The sequence below is a fragment of the Nuphar pumila genome, chromosome 3 (genome assembly GCF_984573655.1).
Source record: "Nuphar pumila chromosome 3, dmNupPumi1.hap1.1, whole genome shotgun sequence".
Lineage (NCBI taxonomy): Eukaryota > Viridiplantae > Streptophyta > Magnoliopsida > Nymphaeales > Nymphaeaceae > Nuphar > Nuphar pumila.
This window is the reverse complement of record NC_143251.1, coordinates 71,540,253-71,567,980: the sequence shown is the minus strand read 5'-3', so window position 1 is coordinate 71,567,980 and position 27,728 is coordinate 71,540,253. Positions and strand designations below refer to the sequence as shown.

The 27,728-nt window shown below is 37.1% G+C and overlaps 1 protein-coding gene across 2 annotated transcripts in view; it reads right to left on the bottom strand.

Moving 5' to 3' along the window:
• Positions 1-27,728, bottom strand: part of B73 (molybdopterin biosynthesis CNX1 protein / molybdenum cofactor biosynthesis enzyme CNX1 (CNX1)) — a 157,575-nt gene that overhangs the window by 88,835 nt on the left and 41,012 nt on the right. For both annotated transcript variants that reach the window (XM_089999537.1, XM_089999538.1), the window contains exons 4-6: positions 2,544-2,645; positions 2,380-2,463; positions 2,052-2,279 (exon numbers count right to left, since the gene is read on the bottom strand). In XM_089999537.1, the coding sequence (XP_089855663.1) occupies positions 2,052-2,279; positions 2,380-2,463; positions 2,544-2,645 (414 nt within the window). The remainder of the gene's footprint in view (positions 1-2,051; positions 2,280-2,379; positions 2,464-2,543; positions 2,646-27,728) is intronic.

Here is a 27,728-nt window from a genome sequence, read left to right as displayed (position 1 = left end):
AATGCAGAGATTTTTATTTTGCTTCTATATGTGGATGACATGCTTATAACCGGAAGCGATTCTAAAGGGATTAAAAGCATAAAATCAATTTTAAAGGATAAGTTTGAAATGTCTGACTTGGGATTTTTAACTTATTTTTTGGGTATTGAGGTAGCATACTCTCATAGAGGGTATTTTTTGTCTCAAACTAAGCTTGCATCTGAGATTATTGACAGGTCAGGTATTACAGATGATAAAGTTTATGAAACTCCTGCTATAGTAGGAGCTAAAATTAAGATTGATGATGGTGTTCTTCTCTCTGATCCTACTCCCTACAGACAACTTGTAGGATCGTTGATGTACCTGAGTATTACCAGACCAGATATCTCACATGCAGTGCATACGGCAAGTCAGTTTCAGCATGCACCAACTTCTATTCACATGAGTGTTGTCTTACGTGTCGTAAGATACCTAAAGATACTCTTAATAAGGGAGTTTTTCTGTCATCCTCTTCTGAGTTAAAATTAATTGCTTATACTGACTCTGATTGGGGAGGTGACCCAAATAACCGTCACTCCACCACTGGTTTTTGTGTATTCTTAGGAGATTCATTGATCTCATGGAGATGCAAGAAGCAGCAAAAAGTGTCCCTATCATCAACTGAAGCCGAATATCGTGTCATGGCAACTACTACCATGGAAATTGTATGGATTCATCAGTTGCTGGAAGACATGGGGATCACAATTGAAGGACCTACCAAGCTATGCTGTGACAACAAAAGTGCGATTTATATTGCTAAGAATCATACTTTTCATGAACGGACCAAACACATAGAGATGGATTGTCACTATGTTCGGGAGGTGTACCTCAAAGGAGTCATCGACCTTCCATATGTCACGTCAGAATATCAGTTGGCGGATTTCTTCACTAAAGCCTTGTGTGCTCCGCGCTTCAACTTCCTTCTTAGCAAACTCTCGGTCATCCTGCCCTAAGTTTGAGGGGGGGTGTTAAATTATGTAATTAATCATGTAATGTAATATATATATTTTATATATATAAGGTAATACATATACATATATTAATATATATGTATATGTATCTACTTATTATATATATAATATATATTTCTATTTGTTTAGCCGTAGGGGTAGTTTAGTCTTTTCCACTGTTTTACGCACATTCACTTTTATGAATGTGATTGTAAATTAATTTTATTTTTTATTTCTTTTTAATTTTTTATTTCTTTTCTTTTAAGTACCAAAAGGTACCTTGGGGGCCCACTCAAATAGACGTTGGGCCCCTCCAACGGTCACATTTGTGACCATTGGAGGGGCTCCAACGTCTATGAGTGGAGCCCCTCCAAGGCCCCCTTTTGGTTGTTATAAATAGGGGCTCTCCCCTTTGTATTTTCTTATGGCTTTGAGTCAAAGCCCAAGTGCTCAATAAAGTGATTCCAATATTTTTTATGCCTTTGTGCATTTGTGAGTTTTTGTGAGTTGTGCTTTTGTGCACAAGTGTTCTAAAGTGTTCTTATTGTGCATGTGTGCCGGGTTTATTATCAAGAATATTAAGGTCTTGATCTTAGTTGGAGATACTTTTACAAGTTGGACTATCCCTGTGACAGTCAACATCAGGGTCTGTCATTCTGGCTCAATATGGAACTAGATGAGTTCACCATCATGGTTGGATCCCAATGAATCCCACTTTTTAGACACAAATCTGATTGGATGAATCCTAGGTATTCCAAAGTGCAAACGATTATGGAAAGTAGCCTACACTCTAGAATGGAAACCTCCATATAATGATCCACCAAGCCATTGATTCTATAAGATTGAAACATATCTTTTCTTATAATAATTCAGAACAGATGTGAAGAAAGAAACCCCAGAAAGATTTGGAAAAGTCAAGCCTACTACTTAGGCATAACATGATGTTCAGTAAGTATACAACATAAAATGGAGTTGAATAAGAGAGCTGGATCTGGTCGAGTCAGGGTCTTGGGTTGGAATCCATGAGAGGGGCTTCCCCCAGCTTGGCTATCAAAGAGAAAACATACAGAAAAAAAAGATTACCCTGTTGAAATATAGTTTTCCTCTTTTTTCCAACAGAGGCTTGACCAAATCCTTGTCCCCCATTGAAACACCCCCAGAAGACAGAATTATATCAACTCCAGAAGAAATAGCTTTGTCAAAAGTCCTCTCAAGATGTTCTGAATCATCATGAGCAATGCCCATATCTAGTACTTTACACTGCTGCTGCATAGCAGCCATCAGTAGCATAGCACGGTTGGAATCCCTGATCTGCAATATAATTAAATTATTTGAGATGCCATCATTGATGTCCAGCTGGTATCAATTATCTTCAACAATAAAGCAAAATATGAGTTATATGTTTCATTACCTGGCCACAGTTAAGATAGAGAGTTGTTGGTTCTACAAGCTCATCACCAGTGGATAAAACACCAACCATCGGCCTTGGATAGACCTGCAGATAGAAATACTGAGGTTTCCACCAAACTATATGCATGTCATGGAACTTAAAAGTGCAACACCAAACTGGATTACCTTAACCATCATCATCCCCATGGTGGCAAGTAAGCCAATTTCAGAAGTGCCAACTCGTTCGCCTGCCAGTAATACCAGAGCGTCCTTTTCAATATCGCACCCCTAAGCAGAATATGTTGAATAAGAAACCGAGTGTTATGGACTTCAAAATCTTATGATGCCTACTTGATTTTACCAGATATTGACTTGGTAGTATTTGCAAACAAGCAACATAAATAAGAAAAGGTAATTATGCAATTAAATTTGAAAAAAAAAAAGAAACAGATGCTTAAGAATCATTTGTAATTACTGGTAATACACATTTTATAATAGGAAAGGAAGTGAGAGAATGTAGTTCTCTACAGCTTGAGTGGGAGAAAGTTATAACCCTGCCTGGTTATGCTAAAAGCCTTTATTGTTCATGAAATCATTATGTAGAGAACTCTTACAGTGTTACCTGGAAGTAGATCTCTATTGATTTACTAAATTTTCATATATTCACGATACCACTTCTGGTATTTGGCACGATTTCCATGCATCTTAAGAAACTAGTTCAGATGCTTTTCTTCTGTTTGCAGGAGTAGCAATAGTGATGATAGGTGAAATAAACTAGAATAGCAATCCAACTTAAGTTCTTGGTTTGCCTGAGTATTTGTTATTATAGATAATTAAGCCATATTGATTGTTTCATGTAGTAACTACATGGAATTGGGGCTTCTCAATTTACAAAGGCTCTGTAGGAAGAGAAGCAGACCAATCCAGGCGTTAAATATTCATATGCTCATCCTTGTACATGTTCTGAGGTCTCTCAGCCGCTGTGCCCATGTAAGTTTTTTTCCTCCAATGAATGCATTCTTTATGGTCCATATTCTTTAGCAGATATAGGACAACCTAGAGAAAGGCATATGGGATTATGAAGAACCTGACACTTAGATACATTTTATTTCTTTTATCATTCCAGGAAGAGCACACATCATATTATAATGTCTACAAATTCATTAAATTTTAGGACACCTTTACATAAGATATAATGAACATGAAAGGTTACAATATTAATAGCATATCTTAGCTCAAGGACCAAGAGCATTATTTCTCATATTTGCCTCATATAGCTTCACATGATCCATTTACATTATAACCATGTAATTTTCATTTCAGACATCTGTTAATTTTGTTTTTATCATAGGATTTGTTACATGATAATGTGGAAAGCTATGAAGGATCTTCTTCATCATTAACTGTGTTTTGTATGCTTTCACAAATACATGCCCAACGAAAGGTACTGTCTTATTTCTTGAAACTTCATTATGTGTTCCAATGTGTCCAAATGAAGGCAACACAGATCATGTTCTGTCAAGGAATACAAAGCAAAATTTATTTGTAACAATCATAAAGAGACAAACACAGTCACCTAAAGTGTTCAAGGTAATTTCTCGGTGAGGGTTTTTCTTGGCAAAAATATCACGATATTTTTGCATATGTTGCCAAGGAGGTGGCACCACTAAAGCTCAACAAAGTATTCCATCAAGTTACAACCTTCGATGACAGGGAAAAAAAGCTTATTGTATAATGTCATTTACCTCTTAATTGAGAAACAAAAGGATGATAATTAGGAAAGTGACAGCTTAGGCAGTTGTTTGTGTGTTAATGATGGTTAACTCTTGGTATCATGAGACTGAAATTCTGGTGGATCTTTGTTTGATGCTGTGAGACTTTCATTTCTCGGAGACAAATGGTTTCTTCATTGTTTGTACATTATTCCGTTGGAGTTCCAGAGAAAATGGACTTCCATTTATTATCCTGTTATGCTTTAGTTTGTTTAAGAAGACCCATTTGTGGGCTTTCTTTGATTTTGTTCAAGAACTTCTCTACCTAAAGAATTATGAAAAGTAATTCTCTTTCTTACTCCCATCCTCATATGGATCTAATTCTAGAAAGTGGTTGACTTAGATTTGTATATTTTCATGCTTTTAGTTTCAAAAACTAGGAAAAAACCAACTACCGAAAAATAAAATAAAAAAGACTACAAAAAAAACTAAGAAAAGACTGCTTCATTTGAAGCAAATTGCCTTTTTCAGTTTCTTATCATCATTTCCGTAAACACGTGCTTCCTTTTATCTACGAAGTTATCTTTGATTAATTAAAACTTGTGTTTCATCAATCAATTACTATTTAGGAAAAAACTACAAGTTGTTTCATGGGGGAAATTGAACCAGCAAACCATTCCCAAGGCTTTAGCTAATCCAAGTCGCCTGACTCTTGGACACAAAGCAGATATATTTATTTCCTGTATCCTGTTAAAGCACCATATGGCTCCATTATCCATATGTTCATTTCCAAAACACAGACAAAAAAAGACCATTCACTTTTTTGTAGTATCCAAAAGAAGCCTTTCCTCTAAGGCAACTGAAAGCTGATCCACTTTACCACCTATTAGTGGTTCTCACAATAGTCAAAACAGGTACGCTAAACTGGGTTTAGAATAAATTCTAGACTCAAGATTCAAAAATTTATCTTCACTTATTACATCCACTAAGACAACTAATCTTAGAGGGGAAAAACTAGACATGACTTTAGTCACCAAAATCAACCTAGCAAAGCAGGTATGGACTCAAAAGGGACTCCTATGAAATAGAAGCATACTCGTTCAAAAGACAGGTTGACTCATCCAAGCCACTGAATCTAGGGGTAAGTCTTCAAACCATGTCTTAAATCCAGATAGCGATAAAGTTAACATTAACCTAGAATGGTGCTTAAAAAAAACATGAGAAAATATCCTATAAGCAAACATTCACATGCATCTTGGACCACAAGCCATAAAAAAAATCAGCTTTTTTCCTAAGAAATAAAAAAAACTTCAGCTTATATGGCCAACATTTTTATATCTTTAAATTTTTTAAGTTTAAATTATAGAAAACCCTGTGTAGTCAAGAGCCCCGACTAGGCACCTAATCGGTCTACGCATAAGTAAAACACCTAGGTTTTGCAATTCCTAAGTGGGTACTGTTAAAATGTATGCATTTACGTATTCATGTATGCTATTATATACATATATATTTTGACATATATATGTATATAGTTGTATATTAACATAACCCTCAGGGGTATTTTTGTCTTTCTTATCATATGTACTTAGCACAGCCCATTAGGCACTTTTTTCTCTTTTTATTTTTTACTTTTTCTATCTTTACTTTTTTGACTTTTTGACCATGGACTAAATTGCCCATATTATAGGACTGTTGGGATTCTCCCCAACGGACACAAATGTGACTGTTGGGGAGCTCCCCTCAGCTATATTGAGCTCCCTTTTGTTGTATAAATAAGGGACCTTGTCCCCTCTTATTTGTATGGTTCTTTAGAGCATTCTATCAATAAAATACATTATTTTATGTTCTCTTGTGCTCTCTTGTGCTATTGTGCCTAGATATCTTGTGACTCCATGTATTTTGCCAATTAGTGGCCTTGTGACTTTATGTATCTTGCCCATTAGTGGCTTGTTATTGTGTGTTTAGGGATATCACTTGTGATCCCTCATTTCATTACATGGTACCAGAGCTCATTGGGTTCTCTTGATATTGGAGGTCTTGCTTGTGGTGATTGAAGATCATGACAAAAGTGTGTTGCCTTATCTTCCTCTTTACCTATCTCTTTTTCGTCATAGAGCATAAATCAAGAGTGGAGCTCTCCTTCAAACTCAATGGATCCAACTACTTGACGTGGGCTTCAGCTATGAAAAATCATCTTAGAGGAAAGAAACTTTGGGGTTTTGTGATGGAAACTTCTCTTGAATAATCGTTAAAGCACACCAAGGTCGAAGAAGATGTTGAGAAAGCTCTTGTTGGAGATGATCATGTTAAAGTCATCAATAAACATCAAATAAAGGTAGAGGATTGGGAAAGTTGTTAAGTTATATGTATAACTTCATATATAGTTATATATATAAATTCAAGATATATGTAACTATAATGAATAATGTAATTTGGGTTGCCCACCAGGGCATTTTGGTCATTTTGTACAAGTTAGAAAATAGGTTTTTATTTGTTCTTCTTTTTAATTTTTGTATTTTCTATTTCTTTGTGTAAATGCATTGTTGTATATGCCTCCACACAAGGGAGCCTCCCAAAGTCTACTTTGGAGGCTCCCTCTTGGCCTCTTCTTGCCTATAAATAAGGGCTTAAAGCCCCTTGTATTTAAAGCTCCTTCATGACTAAATTCATTATTTTTAAGTGTTGTCTCTCTTTTGATATTGTATGTACTCTTGTGCTTGAGTAAGCCTTAGTGCTTTTTGGATTGTCCCATAGTGGACTTGTGCATGTGCACTTTGTGATTGAGTTCTTCATAAGCCCTTAGTGGTTTTTGTGCTTTGGACCATTTGTGGGTGTGATTTGTGCCTCTTGAGTGAGGTGTGTGAAGACTCCTTGTTTCATTACATGGTATCAAACCTAGGGTATTCTTAGACCTTCAAAGTGTGATCATTGTGTGCTCTTATAATCCTTCTCTCTTATAGTGCCCAAGAGGATGTGTTGTCTACATCTTTCGGTCTCTTATAATCTTTCATGTTAAATGGAGCGACATGATGTGGGCTTTGATATGTATTCTAAAATCCTTATATATATGACTATTTTTTAGTTCTCTATCTTTAAAAAAGAGTATTTATATATTTTTGAAAAAAATGTTAAAAATAATATGGTTATTTCTTAATCGTGTAAAATGTGTTTTCTTTAAAAATTAAATTGAAACTAGAGTTTGTGTTTTGACATTAACTCATAAGTAGCACATTGTTGAGCTCTTTATGATAAATCCTCAATTTTTACTTTTCTACAAAAATATATATTCTTTATGCTCTCATGTATATCCATTATTAAATTTGTGTACGTGTTCATTCAAAGTATATACATTTATTTGAAAAATTTTAAACACTTTTATGATTATTGGCAACTTCATGCATATGTCAAGGCATGTTCTTTGAAAAGTTGGTAATTTCATACATATTGCATTTGGTGGTAAATGATTTGTCGGTGCTTGAATGCGTTCAACCTCTTCTTGCATTATTTCATCATCAATAGAATATTATTGTGTTAACCACCTTGGGTGGATTTGGTGTGTGAGCCAATTTTGTGGCTTGTGGTGCTTTGGTGGATCTCTTTGAGTGTTCACTTTGTTGATTGGTGAACATCTTTGGAGACTTTCATTTTCTTGCATATTAATTCAAAGTTTATTTTGGGTATATTAGTGTCATTATTTGTGCATATTCTTATAATATATTAAAATTTATGTTCTAAGTAAGTATGTGGTTTCTTAAGAACTCTAATTACTATGATTATATGTTTTCTATACCTCTTCCTTTCTTGTTGAACAAATGAAATTTTCATTTTGAGCCTTTTATGGATGCCCTTTTGTGGGCTTTGTTGGTGTGCCCCTAATGGACACTAATTTTCTTGATTAACAGTTCTTGTCATTTATAAAATATTAAATATTATAGTGGATTTTATGTGGCCTTAAAGTTATTAGATTATTAGATATGCATGAATTTTAATCTCTTTGCGAGTATCCATGATTGATTGTGTTTGGATACGCTTTTGGTCTTGTGTATGATTCATTGATAATCTTTGTAAGTTTTGGTCCATTTATTTTGTATACCATTGTTGTCTCATAATAGATTAGATTGAGTTATCTCTCTATATAGCTTGTTTATATTGGTCACTCATTCTTCATTGTAACCTTGATTGTCTTTTCTTACAAGGTTTATGAAAAATTATAAATTAATATCTTGTGTGCATATGATTGCACAAATCTTTATAAGGAACTTGATTTGAAACTTGCTTTTTCAAATCGGATATTTGATATGAACTCACCTATTTAGAAATTGAATTATGTGAGTATGAATTGTCGTTTGTGGCATTTAGATTGTCTATCACAGAATTTTATATGATGCATCATTCTCTTGGCCTTGTTATTTGTTCAGAGATGTTTGTTGGGGTAAGTTGTGTGCACCTCGCTTTATGTCAGTTTAGATTGTCAACTTGTGGTTTGGCTCTAACTGACGGTTGATTGATCTCTGGATTTGTGAGTGTGTTACATCACTCATTTGTTGATTGGACATTGTTATTATTATGGATACTTATAATTGTGTTTGTCTGTGATGGTTATCTATTTTTTAAACCATGGTATTTAGAAAGATTGTTAAAATTGATATTCTTATTAGTGACATTAGTTTATTTTGATTACAAGTTTTTTTAACTCATGTGCCTTTACCTTTTTTATGCCTTTTATTTAAGTGTCATTTTATGTAGACAAGAGACATTTATTAGTGTAGTGAGGTATGTGCACCCATTAAAACTGATGTTGTTTATAAGAGATTTTGGATTATCAATGTGGTGAGTTATGTGCACTTGTTGAATCTGATGTTGTTTACAGTTTTACAATCATTTGTAAGGTGAGTTATCTGCACCTCTTGTAGATTGTAACTGTTTTGTATTATCAGGGAGCCCTGTATTACCTGTGCATAGCCATAGAGATGATTGTTGCTGACATTTGTGATTGATCTCTTAATTTGTATTGTCAGGGAGCCCTATATTGTCTGTGTTGTGAAAATCTCTATAAAAAGAGACTGTGTATAAACACAATGCTAGAAACACGAAGTATGCACAAAGGCACAAAGGAGAATTCTCAGAAGTGCACAAAGGCACGGATACACATGCACAATATATTGGGTCCCAAAAGGGGCTTTACAAAAGCATTAAAAAAGCTAAAGGGGATCACCCCTATTTATAATGCATTGGAAACATGGGGGGCTCCAATACATATGTTGGAGCCCCTCCAACGGTTAGAAATGTAACTGTTGGAGGGGGGCTCCAACATGTGTATTGAGGGTCCCTTCATGTCACATCAGTCCAAAAAGTAAAAAATAAGAAAAAAGTAAAAAAAAATACAAAAAGAAAATGAAAATGAAAAAAGTACAATCATATTCTCCAGTGACAATATGCATAAAATACGTGAATTTACATAAATACCCTTATCGGGTTTGAGATATATATTTATATATATACTTAGATAGATACATATACATATATATATGTGATATATATATATATATATATATATATGTGATATATATATATATATGTGATATATATATATATATATATATATATGTATATGTATCTTTCTATAAGGATCTGCTTTAAGCCCTTTCCTATTTGCTATAGTGATGGATGAGCTTACGAGATCAATTCAAGAAAATGTGACGTGGTGTATGTTGTTTGCTGATGATATTGTTTTGATTGATGAGTCTAGAGCTGAGGTTAATGCTAAGTTAGAATTATGGAGACAGACATTGGAAGCAAGAGGTTTTAAGTTGAGTAAGAGTAAGACAGAATACATGGAATGTCGATTTAGTAAGCAACGAAGTAGTGATGGGAGTGTAGTGAAGCTTGGTGAGCACGAAATACCGGTGGATGATTCTTTCAATTATTTGGGATCTATCATTCAAAAGTATGGAGAAATTGATGGAGATGTAAATCATAGGATAAAGGTTGGGTGGATGAAATGGAAAAGTGCTACTGGAGTGCTGTGCGATCGTAGAATGCCATTGCGGTTGAAGGGAAAGTTTTATAGGACGACTATTAGACCCGCTTTACTATATGGTACGGAATGTTGGGCTGCCAAGAGACATCATATTCAAAAAATGAGTGTAGCTGAGATGCGTATGCTGAGATGGATGTGTGGAAATACAATAAAAGATAAGATTTGGAACGAAGAGATACGTAAGAAGGTAGGTGTTGCACCCATTGAAAATAAGATGCGAGAGAATCGTTTACGGTGGTTTGGACATATTCGGCGAAGGCCTAATGATGCTCCAGTTAGAAGGTTGGAGAAATGGGAAAATATATTAGTTAAAAGAGGTCGGGGTAGGCCTAGGAAGACTTGGATGGAGATGATAGGAAAGGATATGAATGCTTTGAACCTCACCGAGGACATGGCGTTGGATAGAAATGATTGGAGGAAAAGGATTCATGTGGAAGACCCAAAATGAATTTCTTTTTTGGTTCATATCGCTGACCCCAATTGTTTTGGGATGAAGGCGTAGTTGTTGTTGTTGTTGTTGTTGTTGTTGTTGTTGTTGATGTATCTTTCTATATATATATATATATAAAAGAGACCACATTTTAACACCCCCTCCCCCCCCTCAAACTTAAGGTGCCACAACCGAAAGTTTGCCAAGAAGCAAGTTAAATCTTAGAGAGCACAGCGCCTTGGTGAAGAAGTCTGCCGGTTGATATTCTGATGTAACATAAGGAAGGTCAATGGTTCTTCTTAAATACTCTTCACAAATATAGTGGCAGTCTATCTCGATATGCTTCGTGCGCTCATGAAATGTGTGATTTTTGGCAATATAGATTGCACTTTTATTATCACAACATAATTTTGTGGGCCCTAGAACTTGAATATTCATATATTCCAACAAGATGTGAATCCAAACAATCTTCATGGTGGTAGATGTATGGCTCTATACTCAGCTTCGGTGGATGAAAGCGATACTTTTTGTTGCTTCTTGCATCTCCAAGAAATTAATGATTCCCCTAAAAAAATACAAAAACCAGTGGTGGAGTGACGGTTATTTGGGTCACCTCCCCAATCAGAGTCAGTATAAGCAATTGAACTTAATTCAGAAGAAGAAGATTGAAATACTCCCTTGTTTATTGTACCCTTTATGTATTTGAAGATGCGAAGAATGACGCTCATATGAACTGTAGTAGGTGCATGTTGAAATTGACTGGCAACATGTACTGCATGAGAAATATCATGCCTAGTGATGCTAAGATACGTTAGGGATCCAACCAATTGCCTGTAAAGTGTAAGATCTTTTAGAAGAATCTCATCATCAATCTTCATCTTCGAACCCACTATTTCAAAAGTTTCACAGACCTTGTCATCTGTGATTCCTGATCTATCAAAAATCTCACAAACAAGTTTAGTTTGAAACAAAAAGTAACCTCTGTGAGAATAAACAACCTTAATTCCCAAAAAATATGTCAAAAATCTTAAGTCTGACATTTCAAATTTTGAAGTCAAGATAGATTTAATACTTTTGATTCCTTTAGTATCATCTCCTGTTATCAACATATAACAATAATACAACAATTCCTGCTTCAGATTTCTTAACAAACAATGCAGTGTAAGTATAGCATGAAGAAAAACCATTTTCAGTCATTACATTGTTAAACCTATCGTGCCAAACTTTGAGAGCTTGTTTAAAGCCATAAAGAGCTTTACGAAGACAAAGAACTTTATTTTTAGGAATTTTCATACCAGGTGGAGCATCCATGTAGACTTCTTCATTAAGATCACCATTTATAAAGGTATTTTTGACATCCATTTGATAAATATTCTATTTTCTAATAAAAGCAATGGTGATGTGACATCTGACAGTAACCATACGAGCTACTCGAGCAAATGTCTCTTCATAGTCAATCCCGTATTCTTGACTATACCCTTTAGCTACTAGACGAGCTTTATACCTCTCAAGAGATCCATCACTCTTGGTTTTGACTTTGAGCATCCGTCGACATCCTATAGTTTTCTTTCCACTGGAAAGCATTTGAAATTCCCAAGTGTTGGCTTTTCTAAGCGCTTTGAGTTCACTCTTAATGGCTTCTCTCCATTCAATACATCGTTTGGCATCTTCAAAAAAATCCGGTTCAAAATATGAGTGAATGGCACTTAAGCAAGCCTGATAATTAGGAGAGAAAGAATCAGAGGATACGAATCTAGAGGGAATTCTTTTAGTTATTTCGGTTCTTTTAAGATTTGAATCATGTGTAAAGATAGATTCGCTAGGTTCACTATATTGCTCAATAGCACTTCTAAAGGTGCGTCTATCTCTATGAGTATAGGTGATAGGGTCTCTAGTTATATTTTCTTCCTGAGAGGTAGTATGGTTAGAATTATTGTTAATTTCAACCACTTCATTATCATTGTTATATGTTGATTCATCATCACTAGAGATATCATCATCTTTAGATAATAGATCAAAAAGAAAGGAATAGTTGGCATTTTCTAAATGAGATTCATTATTTTCAAAACCACTATCGTTTTCTAAAAACGTTGAATTTCTTGAGACATATAACTTATCATTCTCAGGATCTTGAAGACTTCTCCATTCCTTTTCATGAGATGAATCGTGACTTCATGCGCAAGATTCAAAAGAAAGAAATTGCAGAGGCTTTGAAGAAAATGAAATCAAGAAGGGCAGTTGGCCCAGATGGTATACCTATCGAGGCTTGGAAATGCTTGGGAGAGAAAGGTTTAAAATGGTTAACAAATCTTTTCAACAAGATTTGGCAGACAAATAAGATGCCAAATGAGTGGAGGAAGAGTACTTTGGTGCCTCTATATAAGAATAAGGGTGATATACAAGATTGCACAAACTATCGTGGTATAAAACTCATGAGTCATACTATGAAACTTTGTGAGAGGGTGATTGAGTCTAGGTCAAGGTTTTAAAACTCGCTGAGTCAACTCGGTGACTCGGCTCGGCTCGGCCCTCCAGCGAGTCAACCTAGCAAGGCAAACTCGGTTTGCCAAGACTCGGCTATGACTCGTCCTGACTCAGCCGAGTCACGAGTCTTGTTGGACTCGGGCGAGTGTTGCTCACTTTCGGTTGACAAAACTCACTGGAGGGATCGCTTGGACTCGCGCGACTCGGGGCGAGTCACGATTCAAATAGAATTGTGTTGGTTCGTTGTAATGGCACTTTTGCAAAAAAAACACGATGGTTCTTTACCTTTTAAGTTTTTAACGAAAACCCTAAGGTCTTCATTGTTCAACCCTCGATGGAAGAGAGGAGAAGCCGAGAAGGTGCGGTGCGGCTGCAGCTCCAGCCATCCGACGAGAACTCCGACGTGAACAACAATGTTGGAAAGGAGTTTCCGGCGTGAATAGTAACTCCAGTGTGAACAATCATCGTGGTTTTTTTTTGCGTTTTGTATTTCCAGCGAGAACAGTAACTCCGACGAAGGCACATCAACCGTGAACAGCAGCTCCGACGCATCTTCTCCCACAAAAACAGTGCATCGGCGAGATTTTCCGACGCCACCAGGTATGTTTTTTCAATTTTTTCCCCTTTTGTGTTTCTTTCCGCCGCAGCGAGAATTTCCGGCGAGATTTGTGAAGGTATGTATGTTGTATATTGGTTAAAGAAACATGCAGGCCACTATAACCCCATATTTGCCTATCTGTGTGTATAAAACAGGGTAAATATGTACATAAGTAGTTTACAGAGCAAGGGAGGTGGTAGTGCGGGACGAAGAAGTGGTTGAGGAACTTGCTTCCTCACAAATGTTGTGTTCTTCCTTGCTTCCACTTTTATCACCACCCCTTCTATCTGATGGCAAGGGCCTATCAGGAGATGGTTGCTGTGTTTGTTTCCTTGGCTTAGCCGTTAATGTCGGAATCGATGTTGCTGTTGTTACTGATGGTGAAGCAGTTGTTGATGAGGGTGTGTAGATAGTTGTTGGTGCGGCTTGGCTAGAAGTTGCTACTACAATGTACTCTGGTGGAACCCAGATACCACCCACCACAACAAACTGTGTTGGTTGAGCATTGCTCATCGGAATAGATGTACTTGGAACACGCTTTGTATGTAAACGATATTTCTGTTGGCACAAATAGCAATCAGTAGAAATTTTGGAACACCAGAATCCAGATAAATCTTTGACAGAAAGAGATGTTGACCCTGTTACTTTCAAATCAACCCCTTTTTATTTGGTGCAAGGGTTGATTTGGGCTCCTATGAAATTTGGGAATGCAGCTGAATCGGCTTGTACATATAATTTTTTTAAATTTGTATGTTTTCTGAATTTCTTCAAAAAACTTTTTTTCCAAATAGACGATTTAAACCAATCCTGTGCAATTCGATTCAGAATTATTCTGGCTGTATTTTTCAATGTATCGAGATTTTCGATTTTGGGTAATGGGTACAGGTTTTTAGGATTCTGATTTGGTTTCGATTTTTGATTTTGCGTGTATAATTTATTGTTTTTGGCAACGAAGCAGGCACTAATGGTTTTTTTTGTTGTTGATCATGCTAGTGTTAATAGTAAAAAAAAGGATAATTTGCTTATGTTGATGAGCATATACAGTGTTTAGTTTGTGTGCATTATCATTTTGTACCATGTATAGTTTTATGTGTGCATCGATTTTTGGGATCAGGTGCAGTTTTGACCCACTTGTAAATTTGTTTGCAAGGTTTAGGTGGATTGAACCTCAATCGATTTGAGGATTCATGTGGACCGAACCTCAATCGATTTCAGGGTACAGTTCACTGATTTTCTTTGATAGATTTGGAGTCTGGACTGATCCATAATCATGGCATTTTTTTAGTTCTTTCAATAAGTATTTTGTGCATAATTTACTAATTGTATCTATGTTTTTAACTTTTCAAATTTAACAGTTCTAGATTTATCAAATCATCAAAGAAATGTCACAAGAAGGATCTTCAAGGACTCCAACAATATTCACTAAAGGAAAGGACCTAGAGTGGGATTTTGGGTTACCTCTTGCAGATTGCTCAAGTATGGTTATCTTTACTTAAGTTTTTACTCTTATTCTTGTAAGTTTTAACTTAACTTTACTTAAGGGCTTGTTTCTATTGAAATATTAAATTATTTTTTTGCTTGGTTGTTCAATTTTTTGCTATTAGATGAGTAATTATAAGTTAGATATAGTTTTACTTGATGTTATTTTACTTATTAATCAATTAAACTAATAATTAAGTCATTCTACAAACCTTTATATGTTTAAATGATCATTTATATATTGTTTTTCTTTTAAAATCAAAAGTAAACAAAACCCGGTCCGAGTCACCGAGTTGACCCGCCGAGTAACGAGTCAATAAAGAACGAGTCGAGTCACGGGTTTTAAAACCTTGGTCTAGGTTGAGGAAGGTTGTCATGATATCGGAGAATCAATTTGGTTTTATGCTTGGAAGATCAACTATTGAAGATATACATCTTCTTAGACAACTTATTGAGAGATATAGAAAGAGGAACAAAGATTTGCATATGGTTTTTATTGATTTGGAGAAGGCATACGATAGAGTACCTAGGGATGTTCTCTGGTGGTCAATGATGAAGAAAGGTGTTTTTCTCAAGTACATTAGTATAATTAAAGATATGTATGAAGGAGTAGTAACCAATGTCCGCACTTGTGGAGGGGTGACAACCAATTTTCCTATAACGGTTGTGTTACATCAAGGATCTGCTTTAAGCCCTTTCCTATTTGCTATAGTAATGTGTCGTGGTGTATGTTGTTTGATGATGATATTGTTTTGATTGATGAGTCTAGAGCTGGGGTTAATGCTAAGTTAGAATTATGGAGATAGACATTGGAAGCAAGAGGTCGGGGTAGGCCTAGGAAGACTTGGATGGAGATGATAGGAAAGGATATGAATGCTTTGAACCTCACCGAGGACATGGCATTGGATAGAAATGATTAGAGGAGATGGATTCATGTGGAAGACCCAGAATGATTTTCTTTTTTAGTTCATATCGCCGACCCCAACTGTTTTGGGATAAAGGCATAGTTGTTGTTGTTGTTGTTGTTGTTGTTGTTGTTGTATATAACTTATCATTCTTAGTATCATAACATTGAAACCCTTTTGGAGTTTCGGAATAGCCAAGAAAAGCACAATGAATGACTTTTGGTGAGAGTTTATCATTTTTATCTGTAAGAATAAAGCACTTACAACCAAAAACTCGCAATCTATTATAAGCGGGTTCTTTTTCATATAGAGTCTCAAAAGGAGAGATTTTATATAAATTTTTTGATGGAAAACGATTAATAAGATAAACGGAAGCAAGAGCCGCCTCGGCCCAAAAAAAATTTTGAATACTTTGGTAAATAAGAAGAGTTCTAGTGGTTTCAATGATTTGCCTATGCTTCCTTTCGACCAAATCATTTTGTTGTGGGGTCTTAGGACACGATCTTTGATGGATAATATCATAGTATTCAAGATATTTCTTAAATTCATTAGAGAGATATTCACCTCCAGAATCGGTCCTAAATATCTTTAAATTACTATTAAATAGATTTTTGATCATCATATGATATGATTTAAAACATGAAAAGACTTCATGCTTATGTTTGAGAAAATATATCCAACAATATCGTGAAAAATCATTTACAAAAATCACATAATAGGCAAAACCTCCCTTGGATATGACGGGTGTCGGTCCTCAAACATCCGAATGAAAAATTTCAAAAAGTTTAGTAGTAAACATAGATCTTTGTTCAAAAGGCATACTTCGCATTTTTTTTCAAGAATGCAATCATTACAAGAGAAAGTACTTTTACAAAGATTTTTAATAAAATTCAAATAGGACAACTTGGTGATGTTGGGGTTGTTAAGATATGTGCATTCATATATATTCATATATTTATGTATGAATATATAAATCTATGTAAACTGAAATACCCATCAAGGGTATTTCGGTCCTTTCACTAGATAGGCGTCAGCCATTACGGCCTGATACTTTGCTTTTTGTATTTTTATTTTTTCACTTTTTTACTTTTTCATTTTGTCTTTTTTACTTTTTCATTTTTTGTCTTTTGTGATTGGGAAAGCTTCATATAGCTGTTGGAGCTGCCCTAACAGTCATAAATATGACCGCTGGGTGCAGCCCCAACAGCCATATGGGGCTGCCCCATATGTATCCACATGTATTATAAATAGGTCTCTCTAGACCTTGTATTTTCATCTCTTTTGAGAGTGTCTCTACGCAATATCAAATTTGTTAGACCCTTGTGTGGGTGGTTTGATGATTCAATCAAGTATTCTACTTGATTGAAAGTGTGTTCTTGCATGTGTATTGTATTCAATCCATTTCATTACATGGTATCAAAGCTTTGGTAGTCCAAAAGCAACTTTTGTGAAGAAAGATCGTGACAATTTCAAGAGGTGGATCATGAGCTTGGCGAATACAACAAATCAAGGATTGTTGCATCGGGAAGCATGTCATCCCTCAAGCAAATCTTGTATTACCTTCGCTTTCTCTTTCTCTTTCTCTTTCTCTTTCTCTTTACCTTTTTCTCTTCATATTGTAAAGAAATGGAGAATGAGAGGCAAGTATTAGTCTCCATCCCCGTACACCTAAACGATACCAACCGTACGCCTAAACGATATCAACTATGTGACGTGGGCATCCATAGTAAAACACAAAATATGGGAAAAGGGACTATGGGGTTTGGTGGATGGTATCAAAAAAAGAGCCTAAGCGCATTCTTACAAAAATTGAGGATGGAAAAGAGGTTGCTCTTAAAGGAGAGGAAATGGGTAAAGTCGTTTTCGACTATGAGAAAAAAATGGAAAGAGTGGAGGATGGGCCACTCCAAAATAATTCGATGGCTCATCAATAGTGTGGACATCCACAAATGTTCTAGGTTGGCGAAATTTGATTTCGCTAATGATGTGTGGAAATATCTTAAAGACATGTATAGTCTGAAAGATATTGCACACATGCAATGTTCAAAACAAGGTGAAAACCATGACACAAGGAGAGATGAGCATTAGGGAATACTACAATGCTCTCTCTCTTCTTTGGGATGAATTGGTTCTTCTTGAGCCAAAATGGCATTGTGTATAAGATGTAGAGCTCCGTGAAAATCAAATTAAAACGAAGCATTTCTACTAATTTATTAATGGGCTTGGACCCGAATTTGAAGAAACTAAGTCGACTCTCCTTTATAGAGGAGGAATTTCATCCATAGTAGAAACTCTTAAAGAATTGACTATGGAGGAAAATAGATTGAAGAGGCCTTCTGTTTCAAAGGATAAAGAATATGTGCTTACCATGATAAAGCCCGGTAATCATACTAGAAGCTATAAGCCTCCTCATTTTGTAAAAAATGAGAATGGAAGGGCCCCCAACAACTATGAAAAGAATGACAAGAGGGGTTGTAGAGTGGTATACCTGGGCAGTGGAAGAATGTGCGAGAGAGAGAGAGTGAGAGAGAGAAAGAGTCAATTTTCTTCTTTGACAATTAGGTCTAATCACCTATTGAAGTAGTGATTAGCCTTAAAAGAAAATTTACACTAAGGTCCATTATTTTTATAAAATGCAAAGAACCACCTTAAGCATTCGACTAATCTTAACACTCCCCCTCAAGCTGGAGCATAGATATCAATCATGCTCAGCTTGCCGCAACATTTTGAGAAGTTGGGCCTGGCAAGAGGCTTTGTAAAAATATCTGCAACTTGATCTTCAGAGATTACATGCTTAGTAGAGATATGTCCAGCTTGAACCATATCTCGTATGTAGTGACAGTCAACTTCAATATGTTTTGTTCTCTCATGAAAAACCGGATTATTTGCTATATATGTGGTTGCCTTGTTATCACACATCATCACCATAGGAGATAGGACCTTCACTCGAATAGCAGTCAGCACTGTTCAAACCCACATTAATTCAGCGGCGGTTTGAGCCATAGCTCTATATTTTGATTCAGCACTTGACCTAGCAACCACAGTTTGCTTCTTGCTTCTCCAGGAAACTAAGTTACCTCCTATAAAAACACAGAATCCTGTGGTAGATTTTCTATCCTCTACAGACCCGGCATAATCAGCATCAGAATAAGTGATTACCTCCAGAACAACCCTTTTTCAAGAGAGGATTTTAAGTACCTAAGTATCATCATTATAGCATTCCAATGTACCTCACTGCCCCTGGCCACTTTTATGCCCAGAAAATATCTAAGAGACCCAAGGTCTTTAGTAACAAAATGTTTTTTAAGATGGGCCTTTGTAGCTGCAATATCATTCATGTTATCCCCTGTAAGGATGATGTCATCCACATATACCACCATAGCAACTATTCCTGAGTTAGTTTTTTTAATGAATAATGTGTGATCTGACGTTGATCTATTAAAACCAAACTTTGACATCACCTCAAACAACTTTTGAAACCAAGCCTGAGGACTCTGCTTTAGACCATATATCGCCTTTCTTAATCTACACACCTTCTGACACTCCCTCTCAATCTCGAACGCAGGAGGTTGCTGCACGTAAACTGTCTCAGACAAATCTCCATACAAGAATGCATTTTTCATATCGAGTTGGCACAGACTCCATCCACGGTGAACAACTACAGACAGAACAAGATGAATGGTGCCCATTCGTGCAACAGAAGAAAATGTCTCAAAGAAATCAACCCCATATGTCTGAGTATATCCTTTTGCTACTAATCTGGCCTTATACCTCTCAATTGAACCATCTGAATTATACTTAATAGTATATACCCATTTGCATCCAACAATGTCCACATCTCCTGGGGAATCAACGAGGTCACATGTCTGTTGATACAGTAAAGCATTTATTTCATCTTGCATAGCCTGCTTCCATCGGTTATCGAGGACTGCCTTTTGATAACTCATTGGAATAGTTTCAGCTGATAAGGCTAAAATAAAAGCTTTCATCTGATTGTCGAGTCTAGCATCAGACACAAACTTAGAAATAGGGTTAAAGGTACATTGTTGTGTCCCCTTTCGCAGAGCAATTGGCCTGTCATCATCAGCATGAATATCGTTGCTATCAGAAGTACTTACCTCAGGGGAAGAAGAAGATGGAAGCACCAGAGAAGATGGAGGGCAGCGCACATACACCAATGGAGGATTGTGAAATCGTGAAGTAGGTGGAGTTGTATGCGAAAAAGAAGGCGCCAATTCCAAAGGGAAAGGAGGAATAGGAAGTGGAAAAGAATCATTTTGATCAGCTTGCAGCCGAGTACCAGTACTAGAATAGTATGGAATAGACTCCAAGAAGGATATATCCGCACTGACATATTCCTGACGAGAGATTGTATCATAACATCGATACCCCTTTTGGTTTTTTGGATAGCCTATAAATATACATTTAATGGCTTGAGGTGCTAACTTATCACGATCAGGTCCAAGTCTGTGCACAAAGCAAACACACCCGAATACCTTAGGCAAAAGAGGAAATAGGGGTGCACTAGGATATAGAATTTGTAAAGGAATTTGGTCTTCCACAGACGATGAAGGCATATGGTTGATCAAATAACAAGCCGTAGTAACTGCATCACCCCAATATGAGGCAGGAACATTGGATTGGATCATAGGAGTCCGGGCTATGTCAAGAAGATGCCTATGTTTATGTTCAACCACCCCATTTTGTTGAGAAGTATAGGCACCGGAGGTTTGTATTAAGATTGTATCATAAAACTGAAGTTGGGTCTCTAATATGGATCGGGTTTTCTGTTTCTGAAGTAATATGTAATTTTAATGTATTCGGGTTCCAAATCATAATTGATCCAACCCACTTTTTGTTTTTTGTATATAAATACATACATGGAATAGGGCACGACTCCCAAGAGAAAGGAGTCTCCCTTTGCTGCCGCAGCCCTTCTTTTCATCCTGCCTCCTTCCTTCTTGCACTTCACGTGTACGGTGGTCCATTCTAACATGGTATCAGAGCACCAGACCTTTGTGCATTGAATCGTCTCCTAAGAAGGTGTCTAGTGAGACCGACGTTCCAGGTGAGTAGTGCCTTCCAGTTTTCTTCTTCCTCTCTCTTCTACTATCTGAATCTTTCCCCAGCCCTTCTATTTCTCACCAATATTTTTCTGTTTAAGGTCTTGTTATTCTTTTATCTCAATATAGATTTCTGTACCCTCGATCGGGACAAATCTGATACCAGATCTGATCATTAGATCAGACCCTGTGTGACTGCAGATCTGTTCACAGATCTGAGCGTTGTTCAACTCCAAATCTGATCAATTAGATCAGATCGTGCGTGATTACCTTTATTAGTTTTGGATCTGAAGACTCCCGAGGCCTAAATCTGTCCAAGCATGATTTCTTTTATCAGTTTTGAACATTCTCATTTGTTTAGATTTGAACCCAAATCTTGCGTGACTACAGATCTGACTCCAGATCTGATCGTTAGATCAGATCGTGTGTGATTTCTTTTATCAATCTTGGATTTGAAGATTACCGATGCCTAAATTTGTCCAGGCGTGATTTCTTTCATCAGTTTAAATATTCTCGTTTTGTTTAGATCTGAACCCAAATTCAGATCTGAATTATTTCTTCTAGTTCTATTCCTTCTACCTTTGTTACAATCCAGCTTGAGTTTTCCTTCCAAACTTCTCTTGCATTCATATTCCATCCGTCAGAATCTATCTTAGATCTGACGTTAATCCTTGAGTATTTGGCAGCAGTCAGACAGGTTCGTTTGCCATATTTTCCTTGTTTCAATTTCAGTTTTCATGGATTCTCCTACCCTGTCATCTAGTTTTCTAGGTCAACTTATCTCTGAAAATTTGAATAACAACAACTACTCGACCTGGAAAAGGCAGATACTGCCTTTTATTAAGAGTCTCGACCTCTATGGACACCTAGATGGAACGATTTCTGCACCACCAAAATTTATTGTGCGGGAAGTTATGGATGATAAAGGAGAGGCTTCTAAGAGGCTGATTCAAAACCCTAAATTTATTGCTTGGAGAAAATGAGATCAGGCTGTTGTAGCCAACATTACCTCTACTCTTTCACAAGAGGTTCTTGTAGGTATCCAAGATAAGTGTTCAGCGGTGGAGCTGTGGGAACAACTTGCAAAGACATATTTACAAATTTCAGAAGCAAGAATTATGCATTTGAAGAGGGAGTTTCAGCTCCTAAGAAAGGGGAGCATGACTGTTACAGAGTATATGAACAAGGTGAAGATCATCACAGACCAATTGGCTATGGTGGGCTGTATGATTTCTGATAAGGATAAAGTTCAACAAGTGTTAAATGGGCTTGGGTCAGATTATCACATGTCGGTTACATCTCTCTTGTGTCTTCCTTCACTTCCTAACTTTGAGGATCTTCGAGCGAAATTACTATAATATGAAATTTCCATCAAAGGCGAAGATGTAGGCAACAATTCAGGAAACCAAGAAGTAGTGTTTGCAGGGACAAATTCAGGGAGAGAACGTGGTTACTTCCGAGGAGGACATGGACAGATAAGGAATAATCAAGGGGGTTGTGGATTGTTACCCACGCCTAGCACACCGAGCTTTTCTGAAAATCACAATTTTAAAAATGTTCCAACATGTTATTTGTGCAACAAAAATGAACATATCAAGGCAAATTGTTGGAACAACCCGCAAAACAAAGGTAAAATGAATATGACAGGATCGTCAAGCAGAGGAAGATCTGGAGGAAATCAATGGGATGAAGACAGTGTCAAGAATCTTTTGATATCAGCTTTGTCAGGATTAAATTTTAAACAGGGTGATCAAGGAACTTGGTACATTGATTCTGGAGTTGCAGCACATGTGACAGGCGATTTGGTAAAATTTCTAAACCCATCCTTTATCATGGAAATGCAAGTATTAAAACTAGAGATGGAGCTCTCCATCCAATAACTTACACTGGAAATGTGAATATTCCTCTTTCCGATGGTTCCCTAAAATTGTCCAATGTTTTTCATTCTCCTAATATTGTCAAAAACATCATTTCTGTTTCTAAACTAGTTGATGACATTCATTCTTGCATCGAATTTACTCATGGTTGTGTCAAGGATCCACTCACAAAGAAGACGCTCGTTGAGGGAGAACGAAAGGGAAACATGTATATCCTAAAAGAAGCTCCTTCTTTTGTTCGTAGAGCTGGACCAAAATCATCCATTGGTCAACCATTCAAGTTGGATTCATCTAAAGATTGTTTAAGTCTATCCTCGTATAATAAGTCAAATATTTGGCATCGTCGTTTGGGTCACTGTAATAATTCCTCTCTTGAGAAATTAGTGTCGAGTGGTCTTATTTCAAAGTCAAGTCAGTGTAATAAGGTTGATGGTTTCCTTTGTTCTAGTTGTCAGTCGTGTCAGAGTCATGTGCTTCCTTTTAATTTAATAAATGAAAGAGCTTCTTTTCCTTTTGAACTTGTTCATTCTGATGTTTGGGGACGTGCTCCATAATCCTCTTTGTCTGGTAGTTGTTACTATGACACATTCATTGATAGTTATACCAGATACACTTAGATTTATTTTATGAAATACAAATCTGAGGTATTCAAATTCTTCTGTTTATTCCATGCTCTTGTTGTGAATCAATTCTCGACAAATATTCAACATTTTCAGTGTGATGGAGAGGGAGAGTATCTATCAAATGAATTTACTGAATTTCTTCAAAATAATGGGATAAGGCATAGAATATCTTGCCCACATACACCACAACAAAATGGGGTCGCGAAAAGAAAACATCGTCATATCGTCGAAAGTGACCTAAGCATGTTGCATGACACTCAAATTTCTTTAATCTTTGGACAGAAGCATTTCACACTGCGGTTTATGTAATAAATCGGTTACCAATGAGGTTGTTAAATAATTTAACTCCTTATTTCGTATTGTTTGGTACCCAACCTCAATACAGTCAACTGCGAGTGTTTGGATGTGTATGCTATGTTCATATTGATAGTTCCCAACGTAACAAATTTCAGGATAAAGCTTGTAGATGCAAGTTTGTTGGGTATGCTGATGAATACAAAGGATATCGATGCTATGATCCAGACACTCAACGCATTAAAGTCTCACGAAATATTGTCTTTGATGAGAACAATGTTCAAGACTCAAACAAGGAAGGAAAGGCCACTAAGGAAGAAGAAGGCTATCAGACGTGGCTTGCAAATGAGTTATTTGATCAGCTGGAGATGGATAACTCTGCTCCATGTCATACAGTGATAAATGAGTGTGAACCCATGGAAACCAAAGCAGGATCTAGAGGGAACATGTTGACAGCTGCTCAGGAATTTGTTATGTCTCCCACTGCAGATGACAGAAGGTTTAAAGGGGCAGTATATGCCAGGAGAAGAGATACACCCCACGCAACTGAGCAGGTCAGACGCTCAGAGAGGATTAGACACCCAATTGAAAGATGGGTAAGTTACGAGAACTTTTCCACAGAAATGTAGTTATATGTTGCGCAGGTTGAAAAACAGGAAGAACCCATTGATTTTTCTCAAGCCTCCTTGTCATCAAAATGGGCATATGCTATGAATGAAGAAATGGGAGCCATGCATGAATGTAGGACCTGGGAAATAGTTCCTAGGCCGCCAGATAAGAATTTTGTAGGGTCTAAATGGGTATATAAGATCAAGTAAAAACCTGACGGATCTATTGAAAGATATAAGGCAAGACTTGTCGCTAAAGGCTTCACACAAGCATACGAAGAAGACTATGACGAGACTTTTAGTCCAGTTGTAAAAATGGGAACCATACGACTTGTGTTATCCTTAGCGGTTCAGCATGGATGGCCTCTAAGTCAACTTGATGTTAAAAATGCATTCTTACATGGTGATCTAAAAGAAGAAGTCTACATAAAGCAGTCTCTTGGTTATGCAGAAAACAATCCTGAGACACATGTTTGTAGGTTGCGATGAGCCATCTATGGACTGAAGCAAGCATCACGTTCATGGTTTGACAATTTCTCCAATGAAGTACAGCGATATGGATTTATTCGATCTCAACTTGATCCTTCATTGTTTATCCTTCGAGAACACCATGTCAACATCTTACTCCTCTTATATGTAGATGACATTATTATTACAGGAAATTCTTGTAAGCATATAGAGACCACAAAGGTCCTATTGAGTTGGAAGTTTAAAATGAAGAATCTGGGTGTTCTACGATATTTCTTGGGGGTTGAAGTGGATCGACAAAATACTAGTCTCTTGTTGACCCAACACAAGTATGCTCTGGATCTTTTGGAGAAATCAGGAAAGAAGAATTGCAAGCCATTGAATACTCCTAGTGTGTTAAACCATAAACTCAGTGCTCAGGATGGGGAGGCATATAAAGACCCAAAGTATTATCATCGATTAGTTGGGATGCTTCAATATCTTACTTTTACAAGGCCGGATATTGTGTATGCAGTGAATCAAGTCTCTCAGTTCATCCATGATCCATATACAGAACACATGAATGTTGTTAAAAGAATTCTTAGGTACTTGAAGGGTACTCTTGGAGATGGACTTGTTTATCATCAATCAAAGACAAAAGGAGATCATAGACAGCTTGAAGTGTATGCAGATGCAGACTGGGCAGGAGATCCAGACGATAGAAAATCAGTTTCCGGGTATTGTGTTTATGTTGATAGAAACTTAATACCATGGAGTAGTCGGAAGCAACGTGTTGTTGCGCGTTCCAGTACAGAAGCTGAGTACCGATCCATGGCATCCGTTACTGCTGAAGTTACATGGTTAAGACATTTATTAACCGAAATAGGAGAGAGGGTGAACACTACAAATCTGTTTTGTGATAATCAAAGTGCCATACAAATTGCCTTCAATCCTATCCATTATGGTCGAATAAAACACATAGAGATCGATCATCATTTTGTTCGACAGAAAGTTGAGGACAAAGAAATTATCCCAACTTATGTACCAACAGGAGAATAGGTTGCTGACCTTCTTACCAAAGGACTTACGAGTGCGCGGTTTTGGTATCTCAAAGGCAAGTTGTCCATGGTACTGGACCATGCACAACTTGAGGGAGGGTATTATGATTGTATCATAAAACTGAAGTTGGGTCTCTAATATGGATCGGGTTTTCTGTTTCTGATGTAATATGTAATTTTAATGTATTCGGGTATGGATCAAAATCATAATTGATCCAACCCACTTTTTGTTTTTTGTATATAAATACATACATGGAATAGGGCACAACTCCCAAGAGAAAGGAGTCTCCCTTTGCTGCCGCAGCCCTTCTTTTCATCATGCCTCCTTCCTTCTTGCACTTCACGTGTACGGTGGTCCATTCTAACAGTTTGAGGTTGAATTCAATGATCCCGGTAAAATTGCAATAGAGTTGTGGTTTTAAATTCAAGAGCATTGTCAGTGCAAATAATCTTGACAATTGAATCAAACTGAGTTTTTATTTCAATGACCAAAGATTTTAGAATATCTGGAACTTCAGATCTTTCTTTTATTAAGAACACCCAAGACAACTTAGAGAAATCATCGACAATGACTAAATAATAACGACACTGAGTCCTGGTAGGAATCTTACTAGGACCCCATACATCAACATGAAGAAGTTCAAACTTCAAAGACCTTATTACTGGACTGACTCTGACTAGAAGGGAACGAACTCCGATGATGTTTGCCCAACTGGCATGCTTCACACTGGAATGATGTAGTAGACAAGATCTGAGGAATGACACGATGAAGCTTCGACAATGAAGGATGTCCAGGACGACGATGCCACTGAATAGGACTCGAAGAAGAATCAACTGCAACATAGTTGTTTACCACAGGGTGATGTAGGTAGTAGACTCCATTTTCTTCATAGCCTTCACCAATCTTCTTCCCCGTCAGCAAACCCTGAAAATGACAGCACACAGGATCAAATATCACCCTACAATTTAGCTCTTTTGTAAGACAACTCACTAAGAGTAAACTTTGAGGAAATGAAGGAGCATGAAGGACATTTTTCAACTGCAAAGAAGAGGATATAGAAACATTTCCCTGACCGATAACCAGGGAGGAACTCCCATCAGCTAATGAGACTCCCCGATGTGTAGTAATAGCTTTTAGATCTGAAAATTTTTGAGAGTTTCCACAAAGATGTCTAGAAGCACCAGAGTCAATAATCCACTTACTATCAGTGGAAGAACGATGGTCTCCAGAAGAGTAGGCCACACCAGCTACAGGAGAAGAACATGAACGACAATGAGAGACCAGCTCTTCATATTCTACACGACTGAGAGTGATAGATTCACTAGGAGAATTGGTTTCATATTCTAACGAACTTACAAGTACGTGCAAGAGTTCAGCAAATCTTACAGAAATAAAAGAATGAGTGGCACCGCAATCAAAGAGTACGAAAGCTGCTTGGTTAGCAATCAAGATGGTACCTTGCACAAGCTCGCCTTTGGTCAGCTGTTCGACCGTGGCAGTGTAAACGCGTCCCGGTGCTTTCTTCTGGCTGCTGGACTGTGGTTGTTGCGCCTGGTAAGAATGTTGTTGTTGTTGCGGTTGCGGCGGTGGTCGGGAGAGCAGAGGTGCTCCACTATTCCGTCTGAGGTCGTCAGCCGCCTTCTTGCGGCACTCGCGTGCAAAGTGGCCCATCTTGCCACAGTACAGGCATCCGCCTGTAAGAAGAGGGCATGCTTGCCCGGGGTGAGGTCGTCCGCATTTGGGGCAGACATC